Source organism: Leucopleurus acutus, assembly GCF_964270905.1.
Source record: "Leucopleurus acutus genome assembly, chromosome: Y".
Classification (NCBI taxonomy): domain Eukaryota; kingdom Metazoa; phylum Chordata; class Mammalia; order Artiodactyla; family Delphinidae; genus Leucopleurus; species Leucopleurus acutus.
The window spans coordinates 11358758-11380319 of NC_139164.1; the positions used below are offsets into that span (position 1 = coordinate 11358758).

Sequence of the window (21562 nt, forward strand, 5' to 3'; positions counted from 1 at the left end):
GCGTACCCTCTTTGCTGTTTAAGTTTTTTTTTTTCTCTCACTTGCGGGTAGTGGAGCGTACGCCAGGGCGCCATTTTGTTCCGCGTGCACTTCTTTTTTCCTTACGGGTTTTCTTTGTGAAAGCAGAGGTACTGAACAATAGAGGCAAGATACCTAACTATTTTAACTTAAATGATTTAAAACCTGTAACTTTAGTTATCAGATGTCAAAATGTTGATTCACTTGACAAAAACCGTCAGATTTTAATTTTGCACATAAAGTATGTTACTCTCTTTGGACCAGTGTTTCTTAAAGTCTCTCAGTATAAGTAAAACAGTTTAAATTTCCCTCAGTAAAGGATGTAACTCCCTCCTTTGCTTTTATGACTTACCATTTTTGAAGTTTAAACAGTATTTGATGCATAATCAAGAAAAATGTGAGTAGATGGGAAAATTTTGAAAATAATGTTTAAGGTATTTTCTGCACAGTTCATAAAACTTATTAACTGTTAGATGTGTAGAATCCAGGAGCATTTTTTATTGCTTATTTTTTTGTTGTTTTTTGGGAATGAAGCATTGAACCCTGCAGCTCAAAAGAATTTACAGTTGCCTTCTAATCTGATTTTTACATACAGGTTTTTGTAAGAGATCTATAAAAAATGGAGCATTTGTTATGCCAGTGCTTATTTTGCTTTGTGTTTCAAGTTTCCTCTCTTTTAAGTAAGAAATGGCAAATAATTTCACTGATATTGGGTACTTTACTTGAGTTTTAAACAGGTGTAATAGTTTGATACTTTTGGCTTATAATTTATTTTTTGCTATGAGTATAAAGATATATTTTTAATTACTTACAGAAAAATGGTGGAAGCAGATCAGCCTGGGAAACTGTTCATAGGAGGCCTCCATGCTGACACCAATGAAAATTCTCTTGAAGTGGTATTTGGGAAATATGGTCACATTATGGAAGGTAATTTTTAGAACCAATATATATATCTATTCAAAGCAAATGTGTATTAAACATACACCACTGGACAGCTAAGTTATAATGCTTTTTCTGTTTTTAACACATGAGCACTTTTTATTTAAGTTTCTACTTTTTATTAGGAAAGCACTGGGCAATGAGGGAAAGTGTACACCTTAGGGGCTCCTACTACTGAGAAGGGAAAAAAGCAGCGTTATTTTCTTCCCCCGACCCGTGCTTTGCAGCATGCAGGGTCTTAGTTACCTGACCAGGGATCAAGCCCACACCGAGTAGCATGCGGCATGTGGATCTTAGTTGCCTGAAGAGGGGTCAGACCCGTGTCCCCTGCATTGGGAAAGTGGAGTCTTATCCACTGGACCACCAGGGAAGTCCCAGGGCTTTTTAAATATACTGTGGTCATAGGACATGAAATGGGAAGAGATATGCTAATTGTAGAATGGTTGAAATTATTGACTCTATTTTTAAAATACTGGAAATGATATAAAATGGAAAGGGTTTTTTTGGTTTATGTGTTTTTGTTTTTTGTTTCAGTGTTAAGTAACTTTCAGGAGGTTGTTACTGTACTGTGTCCATAACATCAAATTGAGTTAAGGAGGCCTTATGAGAAATTGTCAAAGGATTGATTATTTTGAAAATATGAAAAGTTCAATTTTATGTGAAATTTTAAATTAAAAAGATTTATGTGTATTACAGTTATTTTGATGAAGGATCGGGTAACAAACAAGTCTAGAGGCTTTGCTTTTATTACTTTTGAGAATTCTGCAGATGCAAAGAATGCTGCCAAAGATATGAATGGAAAGGTAAGAGTCTTTTAATAATATTTTGTGTTCTCCATTTAATACTATTTCTAGATTGTTTCTCTTTTTTCTAATTTTTTAAACTAACATAATGCCATATAAGCCTTCACTCTCCTTTTTGTCACATAAGTACTGGATTGTCTGGTTGGAAAGAGATTGAAATTAACATTAGCTTTAACAATATATTTTAAACCCGTTTTAGCATTCAAACATAAAAGTAAATAAGTTTTAGCCTGTAGAGCTCTCCCCAATATCCCATACTGTTTCTGTTTTTTTTTTTGCTGTACGCGGGCCTCTCACTGTTGTGGCCTCTCCCGTTACATAGCACAGGCTCCGGACGTGCAGGCTCAGCATCCATGGCTCACGGGCCCAGCCGCTCCGCGGCATGTGGGATCCTCCCGGACCGGGGCACGAACCCGTGTTCCCTGCATCGGCAGGCGGACTCTCAACCACTGCGCCACCAAGGAAAACCCCCATACTGTTATTTTTAAGTCTCGGCGTTTTTTTTTGGTGGGGGAGCGGGTACGCGCGCCTCTCACTGTTGTGGCCTCTCCCGTTGTGGAGCACCGGCTCCGGACGTACAGGCTCAGCGGCCGTGGCTCACTGGCCCAGCCGCTCCGTGGCATGTGGGATCTTCCTGGACCAGGGCGCGAACCCGTGTACCCTGCATCGGCAGGCGGACTGTCAACCACTGCGCCCCCAGGGAAGCCCAAAACTGTACTTTTAATTGCATATTTGCTCCAAGATTTTTTTTATATTGTAGGTAATATTTTTCCCATTTTATATTGCAGGTAATATCTTTTTATATTCATCATACTGTGAATTGTTAATTGTTAAAATTACCTCCAGTGCTTCTCAGTTCTCATAGTGTGGAACACATACATTAATTCCCTTTTTCTATAGCTTGGTTTCTGGTATGCTGCAGGCACTTGGCACATGTTGACCCTTTTACTTTACTTTCATATTTTAAGGTATGGTAGTACCTAAAAGTTGACTTTGACTCATGATTTTATTTTGGGTGCAGAGATAAAGTTGCGTTATGAAGAACAGTTGATGGTGATCCGCCACCCCCATTTTCTTTGTTTTCAAGCACAAGAACGCGTAGTCTGTGTAGACATTAGTCTTCACTTCTTTATTCAACAGATATTTTATTGGCAGGCATTGATTTAGCAATTGATTAATGGTTGTGGGTAAGACAAAATACCTATTTTCTTGGACACTTGTGTTCTAGGGTGAAAGATGAGAAGCATACAAGTAAAAATAAATGCAATTTCATATGGAAAAATATTAAGGGAAATTAAGTAATTTCATTAGAGCTTAAGGGGAGTGGTGGACACTATTTCTATACATATAGATCTCACAATGTTATATCCTGAATGTTGGGAGGGAGGCAGCCATTCATAAGTCTATGGGAAATATTTTGGACCCAGAAACAGAAAAGGAGGCCCTAAGGTGGGAACACATGGCTGTTGAGGCTGTTTGTATTGGGCCAGGGCCCATCCATATCCACCAGAAGTCTTAGTAGGAATTCAGCATTTAAAATTGTTTTCCAAAAATAACATGAAACAGCTAGAGTGTTTTATGTAGAGCAATTATATGATGATTTGCATTATGTTTTCAAAAATTACTTTGGCATCTATAGAAGGTTAATTTAGGAAGCTGATGGAAGATTAAGAAATGTAAGCATTTCTGAAACATAAGAATATGAAGTAGTATTATAATAAGTTACTCTTTGGGGACATGTTTAAACAATTGAATAAGGCAAGAGATGTTAAGGACCAGATAAGTGCTCTATTTAAAAAAAAAACCAGGGAAATTATTAGAAGTAAATACAGAACAGCAATCATGTTGGAAAATTTTCTTTCTCTTAATATTTAATAAATGCTAAAAATAATTAGAGTAGGAATAACCATTTTGAATAATGGATAATTCTGTTATTCCAATGAAAAATTTTATTTTTTAAATGACACGTATACTTTTATATACCCTTGGGACACTGAAAACTTTGAATGGTAGAAGTACAGAAATGAAGTGAGTTTAGTTATCCATTATAGAAAATAAAAGGGTATATTCTCTCATGATAAGTGAGAGGTATTAATCTTCTTTTAATACCAGAGGACATTTCAGGGAGCTGTAACTGCCAATACATACACTTTGTGTTGGATGACTTACTGAAAGACTGTTACTAATTAAATCTCATTTATTTGGCACGGTGAAGGACACAATCATTTCAGAAGAAAATGTTTGCTTTGTGGAAAAAATACTGATCTTGAACTAGTGCAGTAGTAAATAAATTTGATGTAATGTTACTAATGTTATACTTAATCTTTTTAGTCTTTGGATGGAAAAGCAATTAAAGTAGAGCGAGCCAACAAACCATCTTTTGACAGCGGTGGTAAACAGAGACCGCAACCTCCTGCAAGAAACAGGGGCCATCTGAGAAATCCGAGACATGGAAGAGGAGGAAATGGAAGAGGAGGAAATGGAAGAGGAGGAAATGGAAGAAGACGAAATGGAAGAAGACGAAATGGAAGAAGAGGAAATGGAAGAGGAGGAAATGGAAGAGGAGGAAATGGAAGAGCAAGAGAGCATCCCTCACGTGGAGGACACTTGGGTAATGTTTTAAAATACAAGGCTGCAGCCATAGGACCGAAAAATCATAAGTTTAACTGTATAGAAACATCTCAGTTTTTATTCCATCCTTTATGAGCAAAGTAGTCTGTAAGAATTATTAGATGATGAATTACATTGATAGTCAGAAGTATTTCTAAGTTGTAAGGACTTATTGTAGTTATAAAATGACTTAACTAGATAATATGCAAAAAGTTAATCACCTTACAGGGAAATAGCATAAATTTTAAACTAAATTCAGTCTCTTTTACCATTATTACTAATTGCCTCTTTTCTTCAAGAAGTTTTCTACAGAGTGTACTACTATCGATCATACATTAGAATTTTTCATTTTAGGGCCAATAACTTTATATGAGTTTAAGTCAGTGATTCATTAATAATCTATTAGAAATACATTGATTAATTTTATTCTGAGAGTAGACTTATTGCATCATAAAAATACTAGAGAATCTTGAAAACTACACCACGGAAAATAAAAGTCACTCAGAATATCCACAATTCAGGGATAAACACTTCATATTTTAGGTTTCACCTTGCAGTATTTGTCTTAAGTGTATGTGTTCAGAAATCTAAGCAAATCTCCATTGTCATTTTGATATGAGGCTTTCCTCCCTGGGTCTGTTGTTTGCATTTGGGGGAAAATACCTTAGGGAAATAAATAGGGCTTTAGATTCTAAAAGGTGTCTTTGATTCAGGAAAAGAGTAAAAACCTTTGCTTCAGAAACATGTATGTTTTCTTTCTGTGTGTATTAGAGGAGAAAGTCGTTGAAAATATATTTTTTGAATTTTTTCAGAGAAGTTTTCTACTTAGTAAGAAAAGGAGGAAAAGCACTTTGTATTTCAAAAACTTCCATATATTTAACAACCTTTGCTTCACCTATTAACCATAACCAGTCTTCAGAAATAAAACATTTGGTTTCTTTTTGTGTTAATTAGATGTGTGAATTTTAGGAAATGTTTTTTGAAAGTTCAGTTAAAGGGTGTGCCCATTTTAAGATAACATAGTTTTGTTCTTTTCCCCCTAACTTGATCTTGAGAAAAGTTTACCAGTTCGTATTCTGCCATGTGTAAGAATACTCATTTTTTCTTGCCTGTGGCACTACAGGGGAATTGGAATATATCTAAGCATCTTTCTGGTTAGAAAGGTAAAACATAAATTTTCAGTATTTAATGTGCATTTCTTAAATACTATTAAAATTGAACGCAACATAGCCCTTTTCACTGAAAAATCAACATTAAGAGTTGATCTGTGAATAACACAGGCTTGAACTGTGGGTCAACTTACAAGCAGATTTTTTTTTCAATAAATACATAGTACATCACTACGTGATCCAAGGTTGGTTGAATCCATGGATGCAGAACTAGGGATACTGGGCCAACTGTAAAGTTATAAGCAGATATTCTCCTGCAAAGGGGGTTGTTTGTATGTATATACTTAACTGTTAGGTAATGCATTTTTTATTCATCTTTTTTATTTTTAATGTTTTGATCTATACCTAGGATGGAGCGGCTGGGCCCATGGGCCATGGCCGCTGAGCCTGCGCGTCCAAAGCCTGTGCTCTGCAACGGGAAAGGCCACAACCGTGAGAGGCCCACGTACCGCAAAAAAAAAAAAAAGCTTCCTTGACACCAGAATTATATAACTAATAACTTATCATCTTCCTCCTAAACTGATCAAAGTTCAGGGTTACATTTAATTTATCCAGGTTTTTCTGTACTCTCTTTCTTTTCCCCAAACTGCTTTCATACCAGTGGTTCTTGAATTTCTTCCTAGATTTTCCAAACTGACTTTTACAGTAAGTCTTTGAACTGTACTAACTTATGTGTCATATGAGCAAACAATCTTACTGGTTTAGACAAATATGAAAGCTGAAGACTGGGGTAATTGTTTAGTGAAAATTTATAACAATAAGTGAAACTTGACCAATGAAAAAATGTTGATTCTAGTTAACTAAAAAGATTTCATTTAAACACAGGTTGTGGTGGATATACTCCTAGTCTCAATGCGAGTTCTTCCAGGGGACCCTTTCCAGTTAAAAGAGGACCATCTTCGAGAAGTGGAGGTCCTCCTCCTAAAAGATCTGCTCAAAGACCAAGCAGTAGTGGGATGGGAAGACAAGGTAAATGCTATGTAATGCAGAGGCAGTTGATTCTTATTAATGAAAGTGAGCTATTTTAAACAGAATGTTTAAGCAAAATGGAAAGTGAGAAGTATATGAACATGTTTACCAATCACTAATTTATTGATTGATTTGTGGTTGGGAAATAATCTTTTAGTTTCTAATTATACATGTAGTAGGTGATTAGCAGTGCAGTGGGGAAAACATTGCTTGTATGTCCATGTTTGCTATAGAATTCCTCTTAATTTAAGTTGTTGCTAACACTTTTTGGTTAGTAGGCTTCTTTATCACATAGTTTCAATATCAGAATTTTCATGAAAACTATGTCCTGTGAGAGAATGTTCTGGTCTGTAGAGTAGTTTAGCTATGTATATTGGCCACCTGGTTTTTAATTTAATTATTATAAACAATAACTGAAACTTGCCATATGAACTGTAGTTTGTGCTCTTAACTTTTTTAGCACTGTTTTCTGATCCTTAATATGGTACGGACTTGAAACAGTCATTTTCAAATTGCCATTTTATGTGTAGAATATTAATGAAGCCAAATGTAGCACGGTATTGACTTCAAAATACAACAGAAGCTAAGAAGCCTACCCTTTCCATTATTAGATGGTTAGCCTAGTGAACAAACAAGAGAAGAGAACAAACAACGTCCTAGTGACCTCTAGGAATTAGGAATAAGAATTAACACATGAAGAGAACATTATTTATGGGAGATAGTTTCATATTTTGGAAGTGGTACAGTGTTTTTCAAATGAGCCCTTTATTGCTAATAAACAATAGAAGTCACTGTTGCTATCATCATAAAAGGTCAATAATTAAGGTTGTACACATAAAGGAGAGAGCCAACCACTTGGTGATTGAATATGTGACAGTAGTTACCAAAAATTAATTATTTGCTCAAATTTTGAGAAGTTTTCCCTACTGCTGGTAATTTAAAGGGTATGTGAAATGTATAGGGAATGGGAGGTGTACCGAAAATAAAATGTTCAGTGGTATCATTTAAAGGGAAACAAAAATGTGCATAAATGGAATTTTAGAAGGAGTAGTTTTTTAAAATGATTTTGGAGAGAGGAAGGATATCAGACTTTTGAATTTTTCCTGGAAACATTACTGTCAATTTTGAGATACTTAAACACAAGCATTTTTAAATTAAAGGCTCAGTATCACGTGGAAGACATTATGGAGCTTCTCCTCACAGAGAGCCAGTCTCTTTTCGGAGAGTTGGCTATATGTCACGAAGAGATGGTGGTTATGCTACTAAAGATAGGTAAGAAGAAACACAGTATATGAATTAAGCCATGGTTAATTTTGTTGTTCTTGCTGAAATTTACCTAACACAAAATTGAACATTTAAAAGTGAACAATTCAGTAACATTTAGTACACTTAACAGTGTTATGCAACCACCAGCTCTGCTCAGTTCCAAAACATTTCATTACCCCAAAATAAAATTAATAAGCAGTCACTCCCATTTTCTCCTGCCTTGTCCCTGGTAGGTGCCCATCTGTGTCCTTATCTATGAATTTATCTAATCCTGAATATATCATACTAATGGAATCAAACACTATGTGACCTTTATTACCCAGCTTTCCCTTAGCATAAATGTTTTCAAGGATCATTCATGCTGTAGCATGAATCACTACTTCTGATCTTTTTTTTTTTTTGGCTGACTAAATATTCCATTTTATGTGTGGTTAACATGGTTTGTTTATCCATCTGTGTGGGTTATTCCCATCATAGTGCTGTCATGAATACTCCTGTACAAGCATTTGGGTACCTGTATTCAATTCTTTTTGAGTGTATATATACTTAGGAGTGGAATTCCTGGGACATATAGTAATTCTTTAATTTTTTAAGGAACTGCTAATCTTTTCCACAGAGCCTGTACTATTTTACATTTCTGCCACGCACATACATGATTTGTTTCTCTGCATCTGCACCAGCACTTGATATATTCTGTTTGTTTTTTTTAAATTATAGCCAGTCTGATAGGTGCAAAGTAGATATTTCATTTTGGTTTTGAATTGCATTTCCATAATAAATACGTTGAGCAGCTTTTCATGTCCTTGTTGGTTATTGTGTATCTTCCTTGAACAAAGGTATATTCAAGTCCTTTGCCCGTTTAAAATTTTTTGTCTTTCTGTTGTCTGAATTCTTTATATATTCTGGATATTATAAGTTGCATTTAAAATTTTATCTGCTTTATTTAACTTATTCAAGCAGAGCTTATCCAAGCTCCCGAGACAGCAAGGATTATACTCCACCACGTAGAGTCAATGCATACCGTTATTATGGACATTCAAGTTCTTGGAATGATCATCCCTCTGGGGAACATAGGTAATATAAAGTTTTGTGTTTTTATCAAATAAAAACATTCTTTTAAATTATGTGATCGTGACACGTAATTTAAATCTATGACATTCTTTTAAATTTAGTGATCGTGATGGCTGTGGTGGAAGTCGTGATAGAGATTATTCTGAATATCGAAGTGGAAGGTCTTACAGGGATTCATGTGGGAGTTACGGTAAGAGTCCAGTTACAACCTGTAAATCATAGAATTAGACTTAACCAGATCGTTGTTTACTCTAATTTTACTTCAATTCCTCAAAGGTAAAACTATGTTTAGCATGGCCTTTTTGATTAATTAAAGACCTTTGAATTATTTTCTTAATAGCTCACTTAAAATGCAATGAAGGGTAAATTGACAGTCTCATCTTTATTTCTCATTACAGAAAAACTATTTTAACATTTTTCTTTTTTTTTTTGCGGTACACGGGCCTCTCACCGTTGTGGCCTCTCCCGCTGCGGAGCACAGGCTCCGGACGTGCAGGCCCAGTGGCCGTGGCCCACGGTCCCAGCCGCTCCGCGGCATGTGGGATCCTCCCAGGCCGGGGCACGAACCCGTGTCCCCTGCATCGGCAGGCGGACTCTCAACCACTGCCCCACCAGGGAAGCCCCTATTTTAACATTTTCAAATAATCAGTAGAGTGCTATTAAAAGTATGAAGCATAGGAACATTATGAAGGTGAGAATTTCAGTCCATTTTCAGAAAATAACATTTACTTTAAAATAAACTACTTAGGCTGAAAAATATTGCTCGCTCTTTTAAATAAATGTGAAAGCCCTTCACTGTTGCTACATAGTTTATATTTTCATAGCAGAGACAGATAAAGCTTATCTTTTCAAATATTTAGCACTTTAAGTCATGTCATATGATACCAGAAAAATTTGTAATGTTTAAATTTAGTTTATGAATCATTAACTTCACAGGTGACTCCCGTGGTGCACCAGCAGCACAAAGGGCCCCTGTGACTTACGGTGGAAGCAGTCGCTATGATAGCAATACAACAGATGGATATGGAGGAGGTCCGGAAGGTTACTCAAGCAGCCAAAGTAATACTTATTCAAGTGGTCGTGAGCGTGGAAGACAAGAACAACCAGGGTTTCCACCCTCTGTGAATGGGGGCTACCTTGCTCCTCGTGACTCATACAGTAGCTCAGGTTGTGGGGCTTCCAGGGGAGGTTATGCGGGAAGCCAATATGAATGAGAGGGCCAAAGCAGATATTAAAAATAACACTCAGTTATGTACCAAATGTTCTTTACAAAGGAAAAGTTTAAGTTGGTTTCTTTAATTGATGCTTGAATACTACTAAAAGAAAAATGTTGGTTTGGGGGGAACAGGCATATATTAACTTTCCCTTTATGACTTTTCAGAGAAAATGACAACATGGAATTATTCAAAGTACTTTCATAGTTGTTAATGTTAGTTGAAAAGTAGAAGTTGTGTTTAAAATGTAATGCTCAGAATTTTCAGAGTAAAACAATTTCATGAAATATTTCTTGTTAATTATACTGCTGAGTTAAACAAGCATAAAACTTTTGTTTGGAGGATGAATTGTGCTGTTTGCCTAAACTTTTCCTTTGTGTCTTTGAACATGAATGTATTCAAAATTAAGCAATGTGTTATTTCTCCATCGCAAGCTGTGACTGTTTTCCAGTTAGGCTAAGCAAATTACATGTTCCTTTTTGAAAGCTTAAACATACAAAAGGTTTGAGAAGTCTCCAAAAAGGCTGAAAAACAATGTTTGCATTATTACTGACATTCTATGTGCCTTTATCCTTTTAAAGCAATAGTATAGGGCTTCCCTGGTGGCGCAGTGGTTGAGATTCTGCCTGCTAAAGCAGGGAACACGGGTTCGAGCCCTGGTCTGGGAGGATCCCACGTGCCGGGGGGCAGCTAGGCCCGTGAGCCACAACTACTGAGCCTGCGCGTCTGGAGCCTGTGCTCCGCAACCAAAAGAGGCCGCGATAGTGAGAGCCCCGCACACCGCGATGAAGAGTAGCCCCTGCTCGTCGCAGCTAGAGAAAGCCCTCGCACAGAAACGAAGACCCAACACAGCAAAAATAAATTAATTAATTAATAAACTCCTACCCCCAACATCTCCTTTAAAAAAAAAAAGCAATAGTATAAATGAAAGGAAAATTTACACATGTGAATGTAATGAGTTTAAGAAATCTTGAGGTTAAGTATCTATTTTCTGATCCATATTCAAGTGGCAGATGACCAATGTGGGAATTATGATAATAAAACCAATTTTCCACTAAATGTAAATGGAACCAGTTAACTTTTCTGAGTATATATCTTAGTGAAAGTTAGTACCCCTGGATTGTAAAACATTGGGAAACGTTTTAAGTACTACTGTTTTTAACTTTATTTTGGCGTGCCTGTGCCAGTTGGAGCCAGGAGATCCCGCTCCAAAATCAGAAAATCAGAATCTGGTTTGCCTCGGGACCTTTAACCACTGGGAGCTCTCAGAAAATGTACAAGGAAATGCATGGTGGCCGAAGTTGCTGGATACTTTTCTTCCAGGGGACAGAGAGCCCGAAGCTCTGTGGCATGAGAGGGGAGTGTCCGGCAAACCCAGCTCTTTGCTCGACTTGAATTCCTTTGCTCAAGAGCAGAAAAGCCACGCAGTGAAGAGCTCAGTCTGTGTCTGTCTGTCTCCCCTCTGTCTTTGTGTGTGTGTGTGTGTGTGGTGTGTGCGCGCGTTGTTGTTTCTGTATGTATCTGCTCCCTCCCTCTGTGGCCCACTCTCCTGGGATCCCCTCTGGATACTTAAACTCTCCAAGAAATTCTACCTTGCCTGGCACCAAAAGACCTCTCCTCATGTGTGATTGGCACCCACGGGTTCTCGGACTTTGTGTGACCACACGTTTGCATAGTGCCTTTCAAACGCTTGAGTGGCAGGCAGAAATTGCCTTTCTGCTAGCCAACATAAGGTGACAAGCGTCCCTCCGGGAACGGACATTGACACATGGCACAAGACGAAGTTGACTTGGCCATTCTGTCTTTTGAGAGACCGAGAGAGGGAGACACTCTTTGGTGACACTGGGGAACGCCAGAAACTTTATTTGGACACGTGCGCACACACTGAGGTGCTGAGGACTGCACCCAGTCGAGGGCCACCATGCACGCATGCATGCCTTCACCACTGCCAACCCGAGGATGTGAATTTTGCCGACCCTAAGGATGCCCTGTGAAAGTGGTTCTGCTCTCGTCCACCTTCCAAATGAGATCACATCCCAGCCCAGCCCTTCGCCCCAGTCTTGTGGGACAGGGGAGCAGGGGCAGAATCCAGCTAAGCCATCACGGCCATACTCCTGAGCCACAAGGGTTGTCAGAACATTAGAGTGATGTCTTAAACCAGCAAAATCAGTGTGAGGCAGTCAGTTATACCTCGGTGTGGGTCGGTGTGCCAAACCTTATGAAACAAAGGCCAGGTGTTTCTCAAGGGCCTACACAGGGGTGGGGGAAAGGTTGCTCGTGCACTGGAGAAGGAGATAAAGGTGGCTGTAGCTGAGATGGGAGTGGGGCTGGAGGGTGGGTCTTTCCTCTTTGGGCCTGGGCATCGGGCCCTTTATGATTCTCATGTACTTTACATCCTCCCTGTCCTTCCACAGGTGCTTTCTTCCTCCCTCTAGTCTCAGCCCCTGGTCGAGGGTGCTGGCGTGTGATGCCACTTACACTTTGCTCCACGGGTGGTATCTCTGGGCTGGATTCCCTGGCTTGGGGGCTTCAACTGGCCCACAGTTTACGTACGTTCTATGAGCTCTTTAAGCTTTTCCACGTCCCCGCGTCCATCCCAACGTCCACGCATGCATGACAGTAGTCATGTCTATTCCTGAGCACGCACGTGCACACACGTGCCCCCCCACTCCCCCCCCCCACACACCACACACGGGCAGGTACCTATGCAGAACTCTACACGTACGTGTTTCCAGGAGAAAGGATTTTGGTCAGCGCCCCCTTGTTTACTGTTCCAGTTGTTTTCTGTCCCCCGCCTCCCCTCTGTGGATCTAGCCCACGTGCACATTGAGCTCCACGGGTTGTTCTTGGAACGACTGCCCTGCCTGTGGGACAGTGTGGTTCAAAGTGAGTGCAGTGGGAGGCTGAGTCACGTGCACCTGTGTGCTGTTTCCTCCCGGTTGCCTTCGACAGTGTGACCGTGGGGAGCACGCAGGCTCGATTCCATTCCCCGTGCCCCTGTCTGTGGCACCATACAGGAAGACAAGGTGCTGGGGGCCCAGCCGACTTGGGACACGCTTTCCTCTTCCCTCAGCTGTCAGGTTGGTTCGCGTGTCCCCGGGTCGCCTGCTTAGAGAGGTGCTCCAGGGCTCCCTTTGCTCTGTAGGTGTTTGCCCTCAGCTGGTTTCTCTTTCCCCCTCAGGCAGCTGTGGGAGGCCACGGGGAACCAGGTCGTGGCTACGTGTGTGCTACAATGTCCTGAAGGTGGATGCAGCACTTGGGTGAAGAAATTAGGCTCTGAAGGAGAGGCTGAAAAGAGGAGGTGGGCTCCCTTCCCGTCTGCCCTGTTTACTGCTAAACACGCACAGGGCCCCCACCCTGATGGCCACCCTGGGAATCTTGCCTGCCCCGGGGGCCAGCGTCAACCCGTCCCTGGTGCAGAAAGCAGCACCCTCTTCATTCGCCGGGAGGCCCTCTGCCCACTCGGGGTCTCACTGACTTCGTCAAGGACAAGGCTACCTTTCCGTTCCTGTCGGTAGCTCTGTGTTGGCCGAGCCTACCGCTCGGCTGTAGGTCCGCTGACCCCCTGCTAACGGGTTGGCCAGGTGACACCGAAGAGCCTGACTTAGAAGCCAGGGGCCCTGCCAGTGTCACCTGGGGCAGACCTCCTTCAGGTTCTGTGTGATACACAGAGAGAATGTGCCCCCAGCGGCACTGGGCAGAGACGTGCCAGGAGAGAAGGGCATAGGGACCGGAGGATGTGATCGCTTTAGACAGGCAGCGAGGCGGGATATCTGACAGAGGGGCTCCTGGCCGCAGTCAGAGAAAGAGACACGAGCTCATGCGCGGAAATGGCAGGGCCCCCAACACGGGCAGGGCCGAGCTTAGAAGCTGCCTCGCAAGGGACAAGGACACCAAGACCCTGGCCGACTTCAACACAGAAACCGTCTTCACAGAGATGGAGCCTGCGTGCTCCCTCCTGAGTGGATGAGGGAGATCCCCGCTGGACAAGAAGTCATACGTCTCAGGGCCCCGATAACCCGATATGCCAAGGGACGACGCGGTGAGGGACAGCATGGAGGATGTGGGCCCTCCACCTTGAACAACAGCTACAGGGGAAGCCCCGCGTGCCGTGCCCCAGCGGGGCTGACAGGTTTCCACCCTCAAAGTCGAAGCTTTGTTCCCCAGGGTGAATCTCAGTGAGGCGCATCCACTGGGTTGGACCACGAGGCCCCGGCGGTGGGCACCCGGGGCCACAGCGGGCAGTGTAAGCCTTCCTTCCCCACCGGGGGGTGGCCTGACCATTTCTGCCACATCGTGCCTGGGCAGGCGGGCCGCACCTGAACCCAGCCATGGCGCCTTACGCGTGGGTGGCCCAGGTCAAGCTGTGGGAGGACGCTGTCCAACCTTCCCTCTAGCCTTTCATCCTTGCCAGGCCCCTCCCAGCAGCGCTGACCAGGGCAAGAGGGCTCCAGGGACTTGGGCCCGGCTGAGGGTCGGAGGTCCCCCGCTGCCCTGTGTCCCACGTGTAGCCGCAGGGCCACTGCACGTAGTTTCCCTTTGCCTCCACGGTAGGGAACCCTAGGCACCGGAGTGTGGGAGCCACGAGGGAGGCTCCCTTCCAGCTTAAGGATCACGGAGCTGAGGAGGGACAGAGTCCCTGTCTGTCTGTGTGTCTGTCTCTCTGCCTGCGGGGACAGCAGCCGGAGCGGGGCAGGCCTTCCTCTCTAGGCCACGGCTGTGTGCCACCCTAGAAGTGTACACCACGGCCCTCAGGGCTTCAGATCCCCAAGGCTGATGCACGGCAGGGCGCAGCCAGTGCAGCTGGGAGGCGAGGACGAGGATTCCTGAAGCTGCCCTGGTGCTGCAACCCTCCTTGGTCTTGAAACAGCTGCGGGGGCAGTGGGCACCCACGTGGTCTCAGGAGTCCAAACAAGCAAAGGAAGGTCAGCGTGGCCGGTACCACAGGGACAGAGGTGCTCCCCTTGGAACCAAAGTGCAGGCAACGGGGAGGGAGCGCGGGGGACCGCGCTCCACTCTCCCAAGCCCAGCTGCCGCAGAGTCGGTCCCGGACCTCGTGCATTGGGCCAGAGGTGTGCCTGGAAAGCAGCTGTCCGCTCAGGAAGGAGCACTCCCGGTGCCCGCCATCCCTTCCCCTCACCTGCCCCGGGCCACCCCCCATGCCCCACCCCAAAACGGATCCCTGGGCCTCCCGGCCCGAGGTCTGTCTGCTCCAGGGCTTTCTCTTTCACGAGGCCTGGCGCACAGTAAGCTGAGAGGAGCCTGCCACGTAGCGGGGTCCAGGCCTGCCGAAGGGATGTGCGGATGGAGGCTCCCAGAGGACGAGAACTGCTCACCGGACAGTTTCTTGAGGAGAAGCGTGCTCCTCTTGGGCATTAGTTCCGCTAAGCGTCCCGCCCCCTCCGCTCCCTAGGGCAGGCTCGGATAGAGGATTTTAGCCTCTGCGTAGCAGACTGAGTAACAGTTACGTGCTGCCCCTCGGATCGCCAGGGCGGGAAGCAAGGCAGGTGGCACACCTGTGGTTTGGGAAGGCAGGTGGGTGCCCTTCAGCCGCTTCCCCTCAGCCCTCAGCCCTCACCTTTGCCCCTCTGCCTGTTGCATGCAGGGATGAGAGCCCAGGAAAAGGAAGGGATTCACGGGCGGCCTTTCGCTCACGAGGGAACGGGGCTTCTCTCTGGCAGTTCCTCTCTTCCCCAGTCAGCAGAGCCGGGAAGCCAGCAAGCCGTCTGCTGCGCCCGCAGGCATTGCTCTCTGTCACCGTCCCAGGGTCCCTGCATGCAAACAGCCCGGCCGCCTTCCTTGTCTGCTCGCTCACTCGCCCGCACGCACACACTCACCCACGCCGCCACCGGGGCACACAGCGACATGTCACACCGGCGTCTGCCTCACGCGTCCTTGGAACGCTGCCCCGCGGGGCGGGCTGCTAGTGCCCGCAAGGATCCCACGCTCCCACCCTGTGTGCTCAACGGTCAGCCTGAGCTTAAGGAGTCACCTGCCTCGCGTCGTGCCAGTGTGCGCCAGACGTCCTGGACAGAGGCTGCTGGCTCAGGCACGGGCCCTAGGCGGCACCAGGCCATTAGGCCCCTGCAGGCCAGGGCCCTTCCCTGTCTCCTTGCCCTGCCTGCGGAGCAAGTCTCCAGTTCAGCAGGCTCTCTTTCTTTGCCTCCTCCTCCTTCCAGTCCCTGCCCTGTGAGGAAGGCCCTGGGCCTCTCCGGAATCCCACATCGTCCTGCCCTCCCCACGTCCTCCACTTCCCCAGGCCCGCCATCTCGCCCACAGACAGGGAGGTCCGCAGGCACGGGCTAAGAAGCCCCACACCACTTGATTCACTCGTGAATACTCCACGAACCCCCGTACCTATACACACACACCAAGACAGGAGCACTTGTGAGCGTGTTTATGTCTCTCTGGGCGTCATTCCCGGCACGTGGGGCCCCGCTCTCTGGAACCTTCATTGGCCATCCTTTCCTCGTTTCTCCCGTGGGCACCCGAACCGCGTAGGTAGACACCTCCACCCGTCTCCCACATCTGTAGACGCCTCCTGACTCTGGTGCTCTTTGGCCAACCTCTGAGGCTCCCCCGGCGCCTTCATCTCTGGGTCTGGAGTGCGCCCGACACACAGACACGTACACACACACAGGAGCACAGGGACGGGAACACAAACGGGGCACAAGGCGTCTCAGCAGGGGACACTGGCTGTGTCCAGCAATATGAGACATGGCGTTGGTGGGCGGTAGGCCCGGCCCTTTTGTGGTCCCTTGCCATTTCCTGCCCCAGGTCCTCAATATTGCCCCCAGCTAGCCTTGTGCCGTTTCCGGGACTGTCTGTGTGGTGGTGCTGGGAGGCTCAGGGATGGACGTGAAAATTCAAAGAAGACTCGGAAAGTCAGCAAAGAGGCGGGAGGAGACTCGGAATGAAGCTCCTCGGCATCTGTAGGCCTTTGCCAGGAGGGAGGGGCCAGAGGGAGGGGCCCAGGTGATCCCCAGCTGAGGGCAGGCTGAAGCCAGGGACTGCTGATTCACACACAGGTGCCTGCTTAAGGAGGTGCTTGCCTCTTTCATAGACACCTGGGGCACTCACCCTGAAAGTTTAGCTGGTTAGAGTCCTGCTACCCCGTGTGCCCTACAGTCCTCCCGGCTCCATTCTCACCCTCTCACCCGCCGCCAAGGCCGGGATGACCTGAAACCCAGCTCCGCCCACAGTGTGCTCTCAGCCTGAGCTTTCCCATTTGGGAAAAGGGAGAGCCCCAGTGTACCCGGACCACACTCATTTCAGCGCCCAGCCCCTGGGCTCCTTAACCACCTGTCCTCGTCTCAGTTACCTGTCCCCGTGGGGCCTTCCTCCCTCGGGTAGTAGCGCAGAGGATTGGGCCACAGGTCCTCGCCGATGATCTGGTAGGGGAAAGGGGCCAGGTCGGGACAGGGCAGGCCAGGCCCACGTCCCTCCCCCCAAGCAGCCGGGGGACTCCAGCGTCACCACCGCTGAGGGGGACCAGAGGCACCCCACCTCAGCAATCTTGTTAGACCCTGGGCAGTTGTGGTCAGACAACCAGTTGAGGAAGTGAAGGCCGGTGGGGTCCTGCCTGTGGCTGGGAGCTCCCCGTTCATAATCCCAGAACCAATAGATGCTAGTGGAACGAGACGCCCTGTACCCTGGAGGAAGACAGGGGAGACAGGAAAGGATCACAGTCACGGTGGCCCAGCATCCACGCCCTTCCCCAGCCTCCCCTCACCCCGCAGCCCCGCGGGAGCCCCTCCTACCAGCGATGCTAAGGTGATACTCCTTAAGGATCACGTCATTCCAGAAGTAGGGGTTGGGTCGAAAGAAAAACTTCAACTTGCAGTGGTGCCTCGGATGGCCCAGTTCCTTCACCTGCCACGCCCAAGAGGAGGAGAAGGGCAGGAGCTCTTCTAGGGGTCCTGAGCTTGCCTGCTTGGCAGCCACGAACCATTTCCCCTTCCCTTCTCCTGCTGCTTACACCCAACCTTTAAGGACAACCCCGCCCCCTCCCTACCGGCCACCTGCCTCCACCCACGACGCCCCAGTCTCTCCAGACGGACCTCCAAATTGATCATGTAGCTAAGCAGGTCTTCATCTTGGTCACTGATCACGGCCGAAATCTGGGGGTGGTTCATAATCTGCTTTAGGTCAAGGAGGCTTCACATGCCACACCTCAGGGAAGGAAGAGCTACAAGCCGCAGAGCCAGTCCCCAGACCCGCCAGAGGAAGAGACTGCAGCAGCAGATCTGCCAGATCCGTGAGCGCTAACGCCCATCCGGCCCTCAAAGACATCCTCGGCCCCTGCCCTGCCATCAGACGTGCTCTTGCCTGTGGCTGCCTTGGGGTCCAGTGCACCCACCCGGGGAGGGCCTGTTTCCTGAACGAACCTGATCTCTACCTGACCTGTGTGTGCTGGGTGCCGGCATGTCACTCCTTAAGCAGTCTAGATGTGCTGTCGCTGCCTCATGCCTTCTCTTACGCCGTGTGTGCATGGGCTTGTGGGTGTTTGTGTGAGTGCCTGTGTGTGTGAGTACGTGCGCGTGTGTGTGTGTTCAAAGACGAAGCCTTGGGCCTTTGCCCTGTTTCCTGTCTTCAGAAGGGCCTGCGTGGGTGTGTCTGGAGCTCTGCAGGACTCACAGGGTCCACGGGGAGGTCAGGGGCGTGCCTGCACCTGTGTGTCTTCCACAGACTCGAGTGTGCTGGTGAAAGGCCTGTGGAGGTAAGGATTCTTGCCGGCCCAAGAGCGTGTCCGGGGTCCTGGTGTCCGGCCAAGGACAGCTGCCCCTTACAACTTCACCCTGTGTGCAGGCAGGACCTTGTGCTTTTGCACTGAGGCAGCTAGAACAATTACACGGGCTCTGACTGACCAGGACGGGTATTGGGACTTCCGCTTGTCTCCTGCCAGTTCCCCGGGATAATGCACACTTCCAGTAACTGCTCTGTGCGAGGGGTGCTCGGGGCTATTCCCAATTGTGACCTTGCCACGGGCTCTTCCCTCCACCCTGGGGAAGTACTGCTGTGCACGCTGCAGGCCAAGACCATTCACCCAAAGTTTTCACTCAGACACCTACAGCTGTGGCCTCCCTCTGTTCCTGCTGCCTCTTTGGAGCCACTCATGCCCTCCTGTACCCACATTCCTCAGTGCTCTTGGCCTGCACCTGCGCCCACCGCTCCCCCTCCCCCACCCCACCCTCACCCCCGCCGCTCCTACTTCTGCTCCTCCTTCACCGCAGCCAACCCCAAGGGGCCTCTGTAAGGATACGGCTCTGGTCCAGAAGCCAGGGATGCCCTGAATGATGGCGCTTCTGCCATCCAAGTGAGACTCCCGCCGCTGACAAATCCTGCGCTTGAGCCGAGTGTAGGTCCTGCTGGCTTGGGTATTCAGAGTGCTTAGCTCTAACTGCAGGGCCTGCAGCGCCTGCAGCGCCTCCAGCGGGGACCCGGTGATCGTGGGTCGAGGCCCTGGCTCGTCCTGCCCCTGCTCCTGGGGCTCCTCCTCCGGCTCTTCCGGCACCACCTGCTTCCGCTCTTCCTGCTCTTCCTGCTGCTGCTCCTCCGCCACCACCTCAACCTCATCCATCATGTCCTCCACAGGCAGCCAAAACACCTCCCCGATCCGCGCCATCTCTCCCTCCAACAGGGCCGGGCATTGCCGCAACACCTCCCCGCTAAAGATGGCGGACTCCTCGCCCCCACCATCAACTAGTGCCAGCACCACACCTGGGGACCCGCGGGCCCCTGCTTCCTGAGGACCCCCTCCCACACTTAGAATGACCCCGCGTCCCGCCTCACTGCCCATGCGGACCTGGCTCTGAGCTGGGGCAGCGGCGAAGGTGCGGCAGCTGGAAGCTCAGCACGAGGGCCGCACGCAGGCCTAGCGACTAGAATCACGCTTCACTGCGGACTGAACCCGTTGCCTGGAGCCTCTGCAGTGAAGAGCGCTGAAACGCATGCGTAGGAGCATTGGCCGCCAGGCATGCGTGTCCAGGTGGCAGGAAGGAGTTCCAAGCCACGCCCAGGCCGCTCGGCCCCATCACGACCAATCAGGGCGAGGACAGTGGGCGTCACCCTCGGCTGCCTCGCCCCTCGCCCTGTGGAAACAGGCTGGCCTCTGGGATTGCTGGGTCTCCCCAAACACCCGTTCCCCCCGCCCGGCTTAGCAGCCCAGCTTCCACAAAGAGCTGGCCTCCAGGGAGGCCTCCGGCCTTGTGTCTGGGGTGCCCGGGAGCCCTGTGATACCTATGTGGCCTGTGCCAGTTGGAGCCAGGAGTTCCCGCTCCAACTCAGAAAATCAGAATCTGCTTTCCTTCGGGACCTTTAACCACTGGGAGCTCTCAGAAAATGTACAAGGAAATGCATGGTGGCCGAAGTTGCTGGATACTTTTCTTCCAGGGGACAGAGAGCCCGAAGCTCTGTGGCATGAGAGGGGAGTGTCCGGCAAACCCAGCTCTTTGCTAGACTTGAAATCCTTTGCTCAAGAGCAGAAAAGCCACGCAGTGAAGAGCTCCGTCTGAGTGTCTGTCTGTCTCCCCTTTGTCTTTCTGTTTGTGTGTATGTGTGTGTGTGTGTGTGTGTGTGTGTGTGTGGTGTGTGCGTGCGCGTTCTTGTTTCTGTATGTATCTGCTCCCTCCCTCTGTGGCCCACTCTCCTGGGATCCCCTCTGGATGCTTAAACTCTCCGAGAAATTCTACCTTGCCTGGCACCAAAAGACCTCTCCTCGTGTGTGATTGGCACCCATGGGTTCTCGGACTTTGTGTGACCACACGTTTGCATAGTGCCTTTCAAACGCTTGAGTGGCAGGCAGAAATTGCCTTTCTGCTAGCCAACATAAGGTGACAAGCGTCCCTCCGGGAACGGACATTGACACATGGCACGAGACGAAGTTGACTTGGCCATCCTGTGTTTTGAGAGACCGAGAGAGGGAGACACTCTTTGGTGGCACTGGGGAACGCCAGAAACTTTATTTGGACACGTGCGCACACACTGAGGTGCTGAGGACTGCACCCAGTCGAGGGCCACCATGCACGCATGCATGCCTTCACCACTGCCAACCCGAGGATGTGAATTTTGCCGACCCTAAGGATGCCCTGTGAAAGTGGTTCTGCTCTCGTCCACCTTCCAAATGAGATCACATCCCAGCCCAGCCCTTCGCCCCAGTCTTGTGGGACGGGAGCAGGGGTAGAATCCAGCTAAGCCATCACGGCCATAGTCCTGAGCCACAAGGGTTGTCAGAACATTAGAGTGATGTCTTAAACCAGCAAAATCAGTGTGAGGCAGTCAGTTATGCCTCGGTGTGGGTCGGTGTGCCAAACCTTATGAAACAAAGGCCAGGTGTTTCTCAAGGGCCTACACAGGGGTGGGGGAAAGGTTGCTCGTGCACTGGAGAAGGAGATAAAGGTGGCTGTAGCTGATTTGGGAGTGGGGCTGGAGGGGTGGGGGGTGGGTCTTTCCTCTTTGGGCCTGGGCATCGGGCCCTTTATGATTCTCATGTACTTTGCATCTT

General features: G+C 47.7%; 2 protein-coding genes across 2 annotated transcripts; one reads left to right on the top strand and one right to left on the bottom strand.

Moving 5' to 3' along the window:
- Positions 1 to 836: 836 nt before the first annotated feature.
- On the top strand, positions 837 to 13300 carry LOC309978848 (uncharacterized protein; the record flags this gene model as incomplete). The annotated part of the gene is made up of 7 exons (XM_082865494.1): positions 837 to 945; positions 1654 to 1760; positions 4092 to 4152; positions 6387 to 6508; positions 7669 to 7780; positions 8947 to 9035; positions 13241 to 13300. The coding sequence occupies 7 exons, from the start codon at positions 837 to 839 to the stop codon at positions 13298 to 13300; spliced, it is 660 nt and encodes a 219-aa protein (XP_082721620.1).
- A 1152-nt stretch (positions 13301 to 14452) lies between these two features.
- Positions 14453 to 19858, bottom strand: LOC309978849 (testis-specific Y-encoded protein 1-like; the record flags this gene model as incomplete). The annotated part of the gene is made up of 5 exons (XM_082865495.1): positions 14453 to 14619; positions 17381 to 17450; positions 17566 to 17711; positions 17820 to 17931; positions 19256 to 19858. 5 exons carry the CDS (start codon positions 19856 to 19858, stop codon positions 14453 to 14455), a joined length of 1098 nt encoding a protein of 365 aa, XP_082721621.1.
- Between the last annotated feature and the right edge of the window lie 1704 nt (positions 19859 to 21562).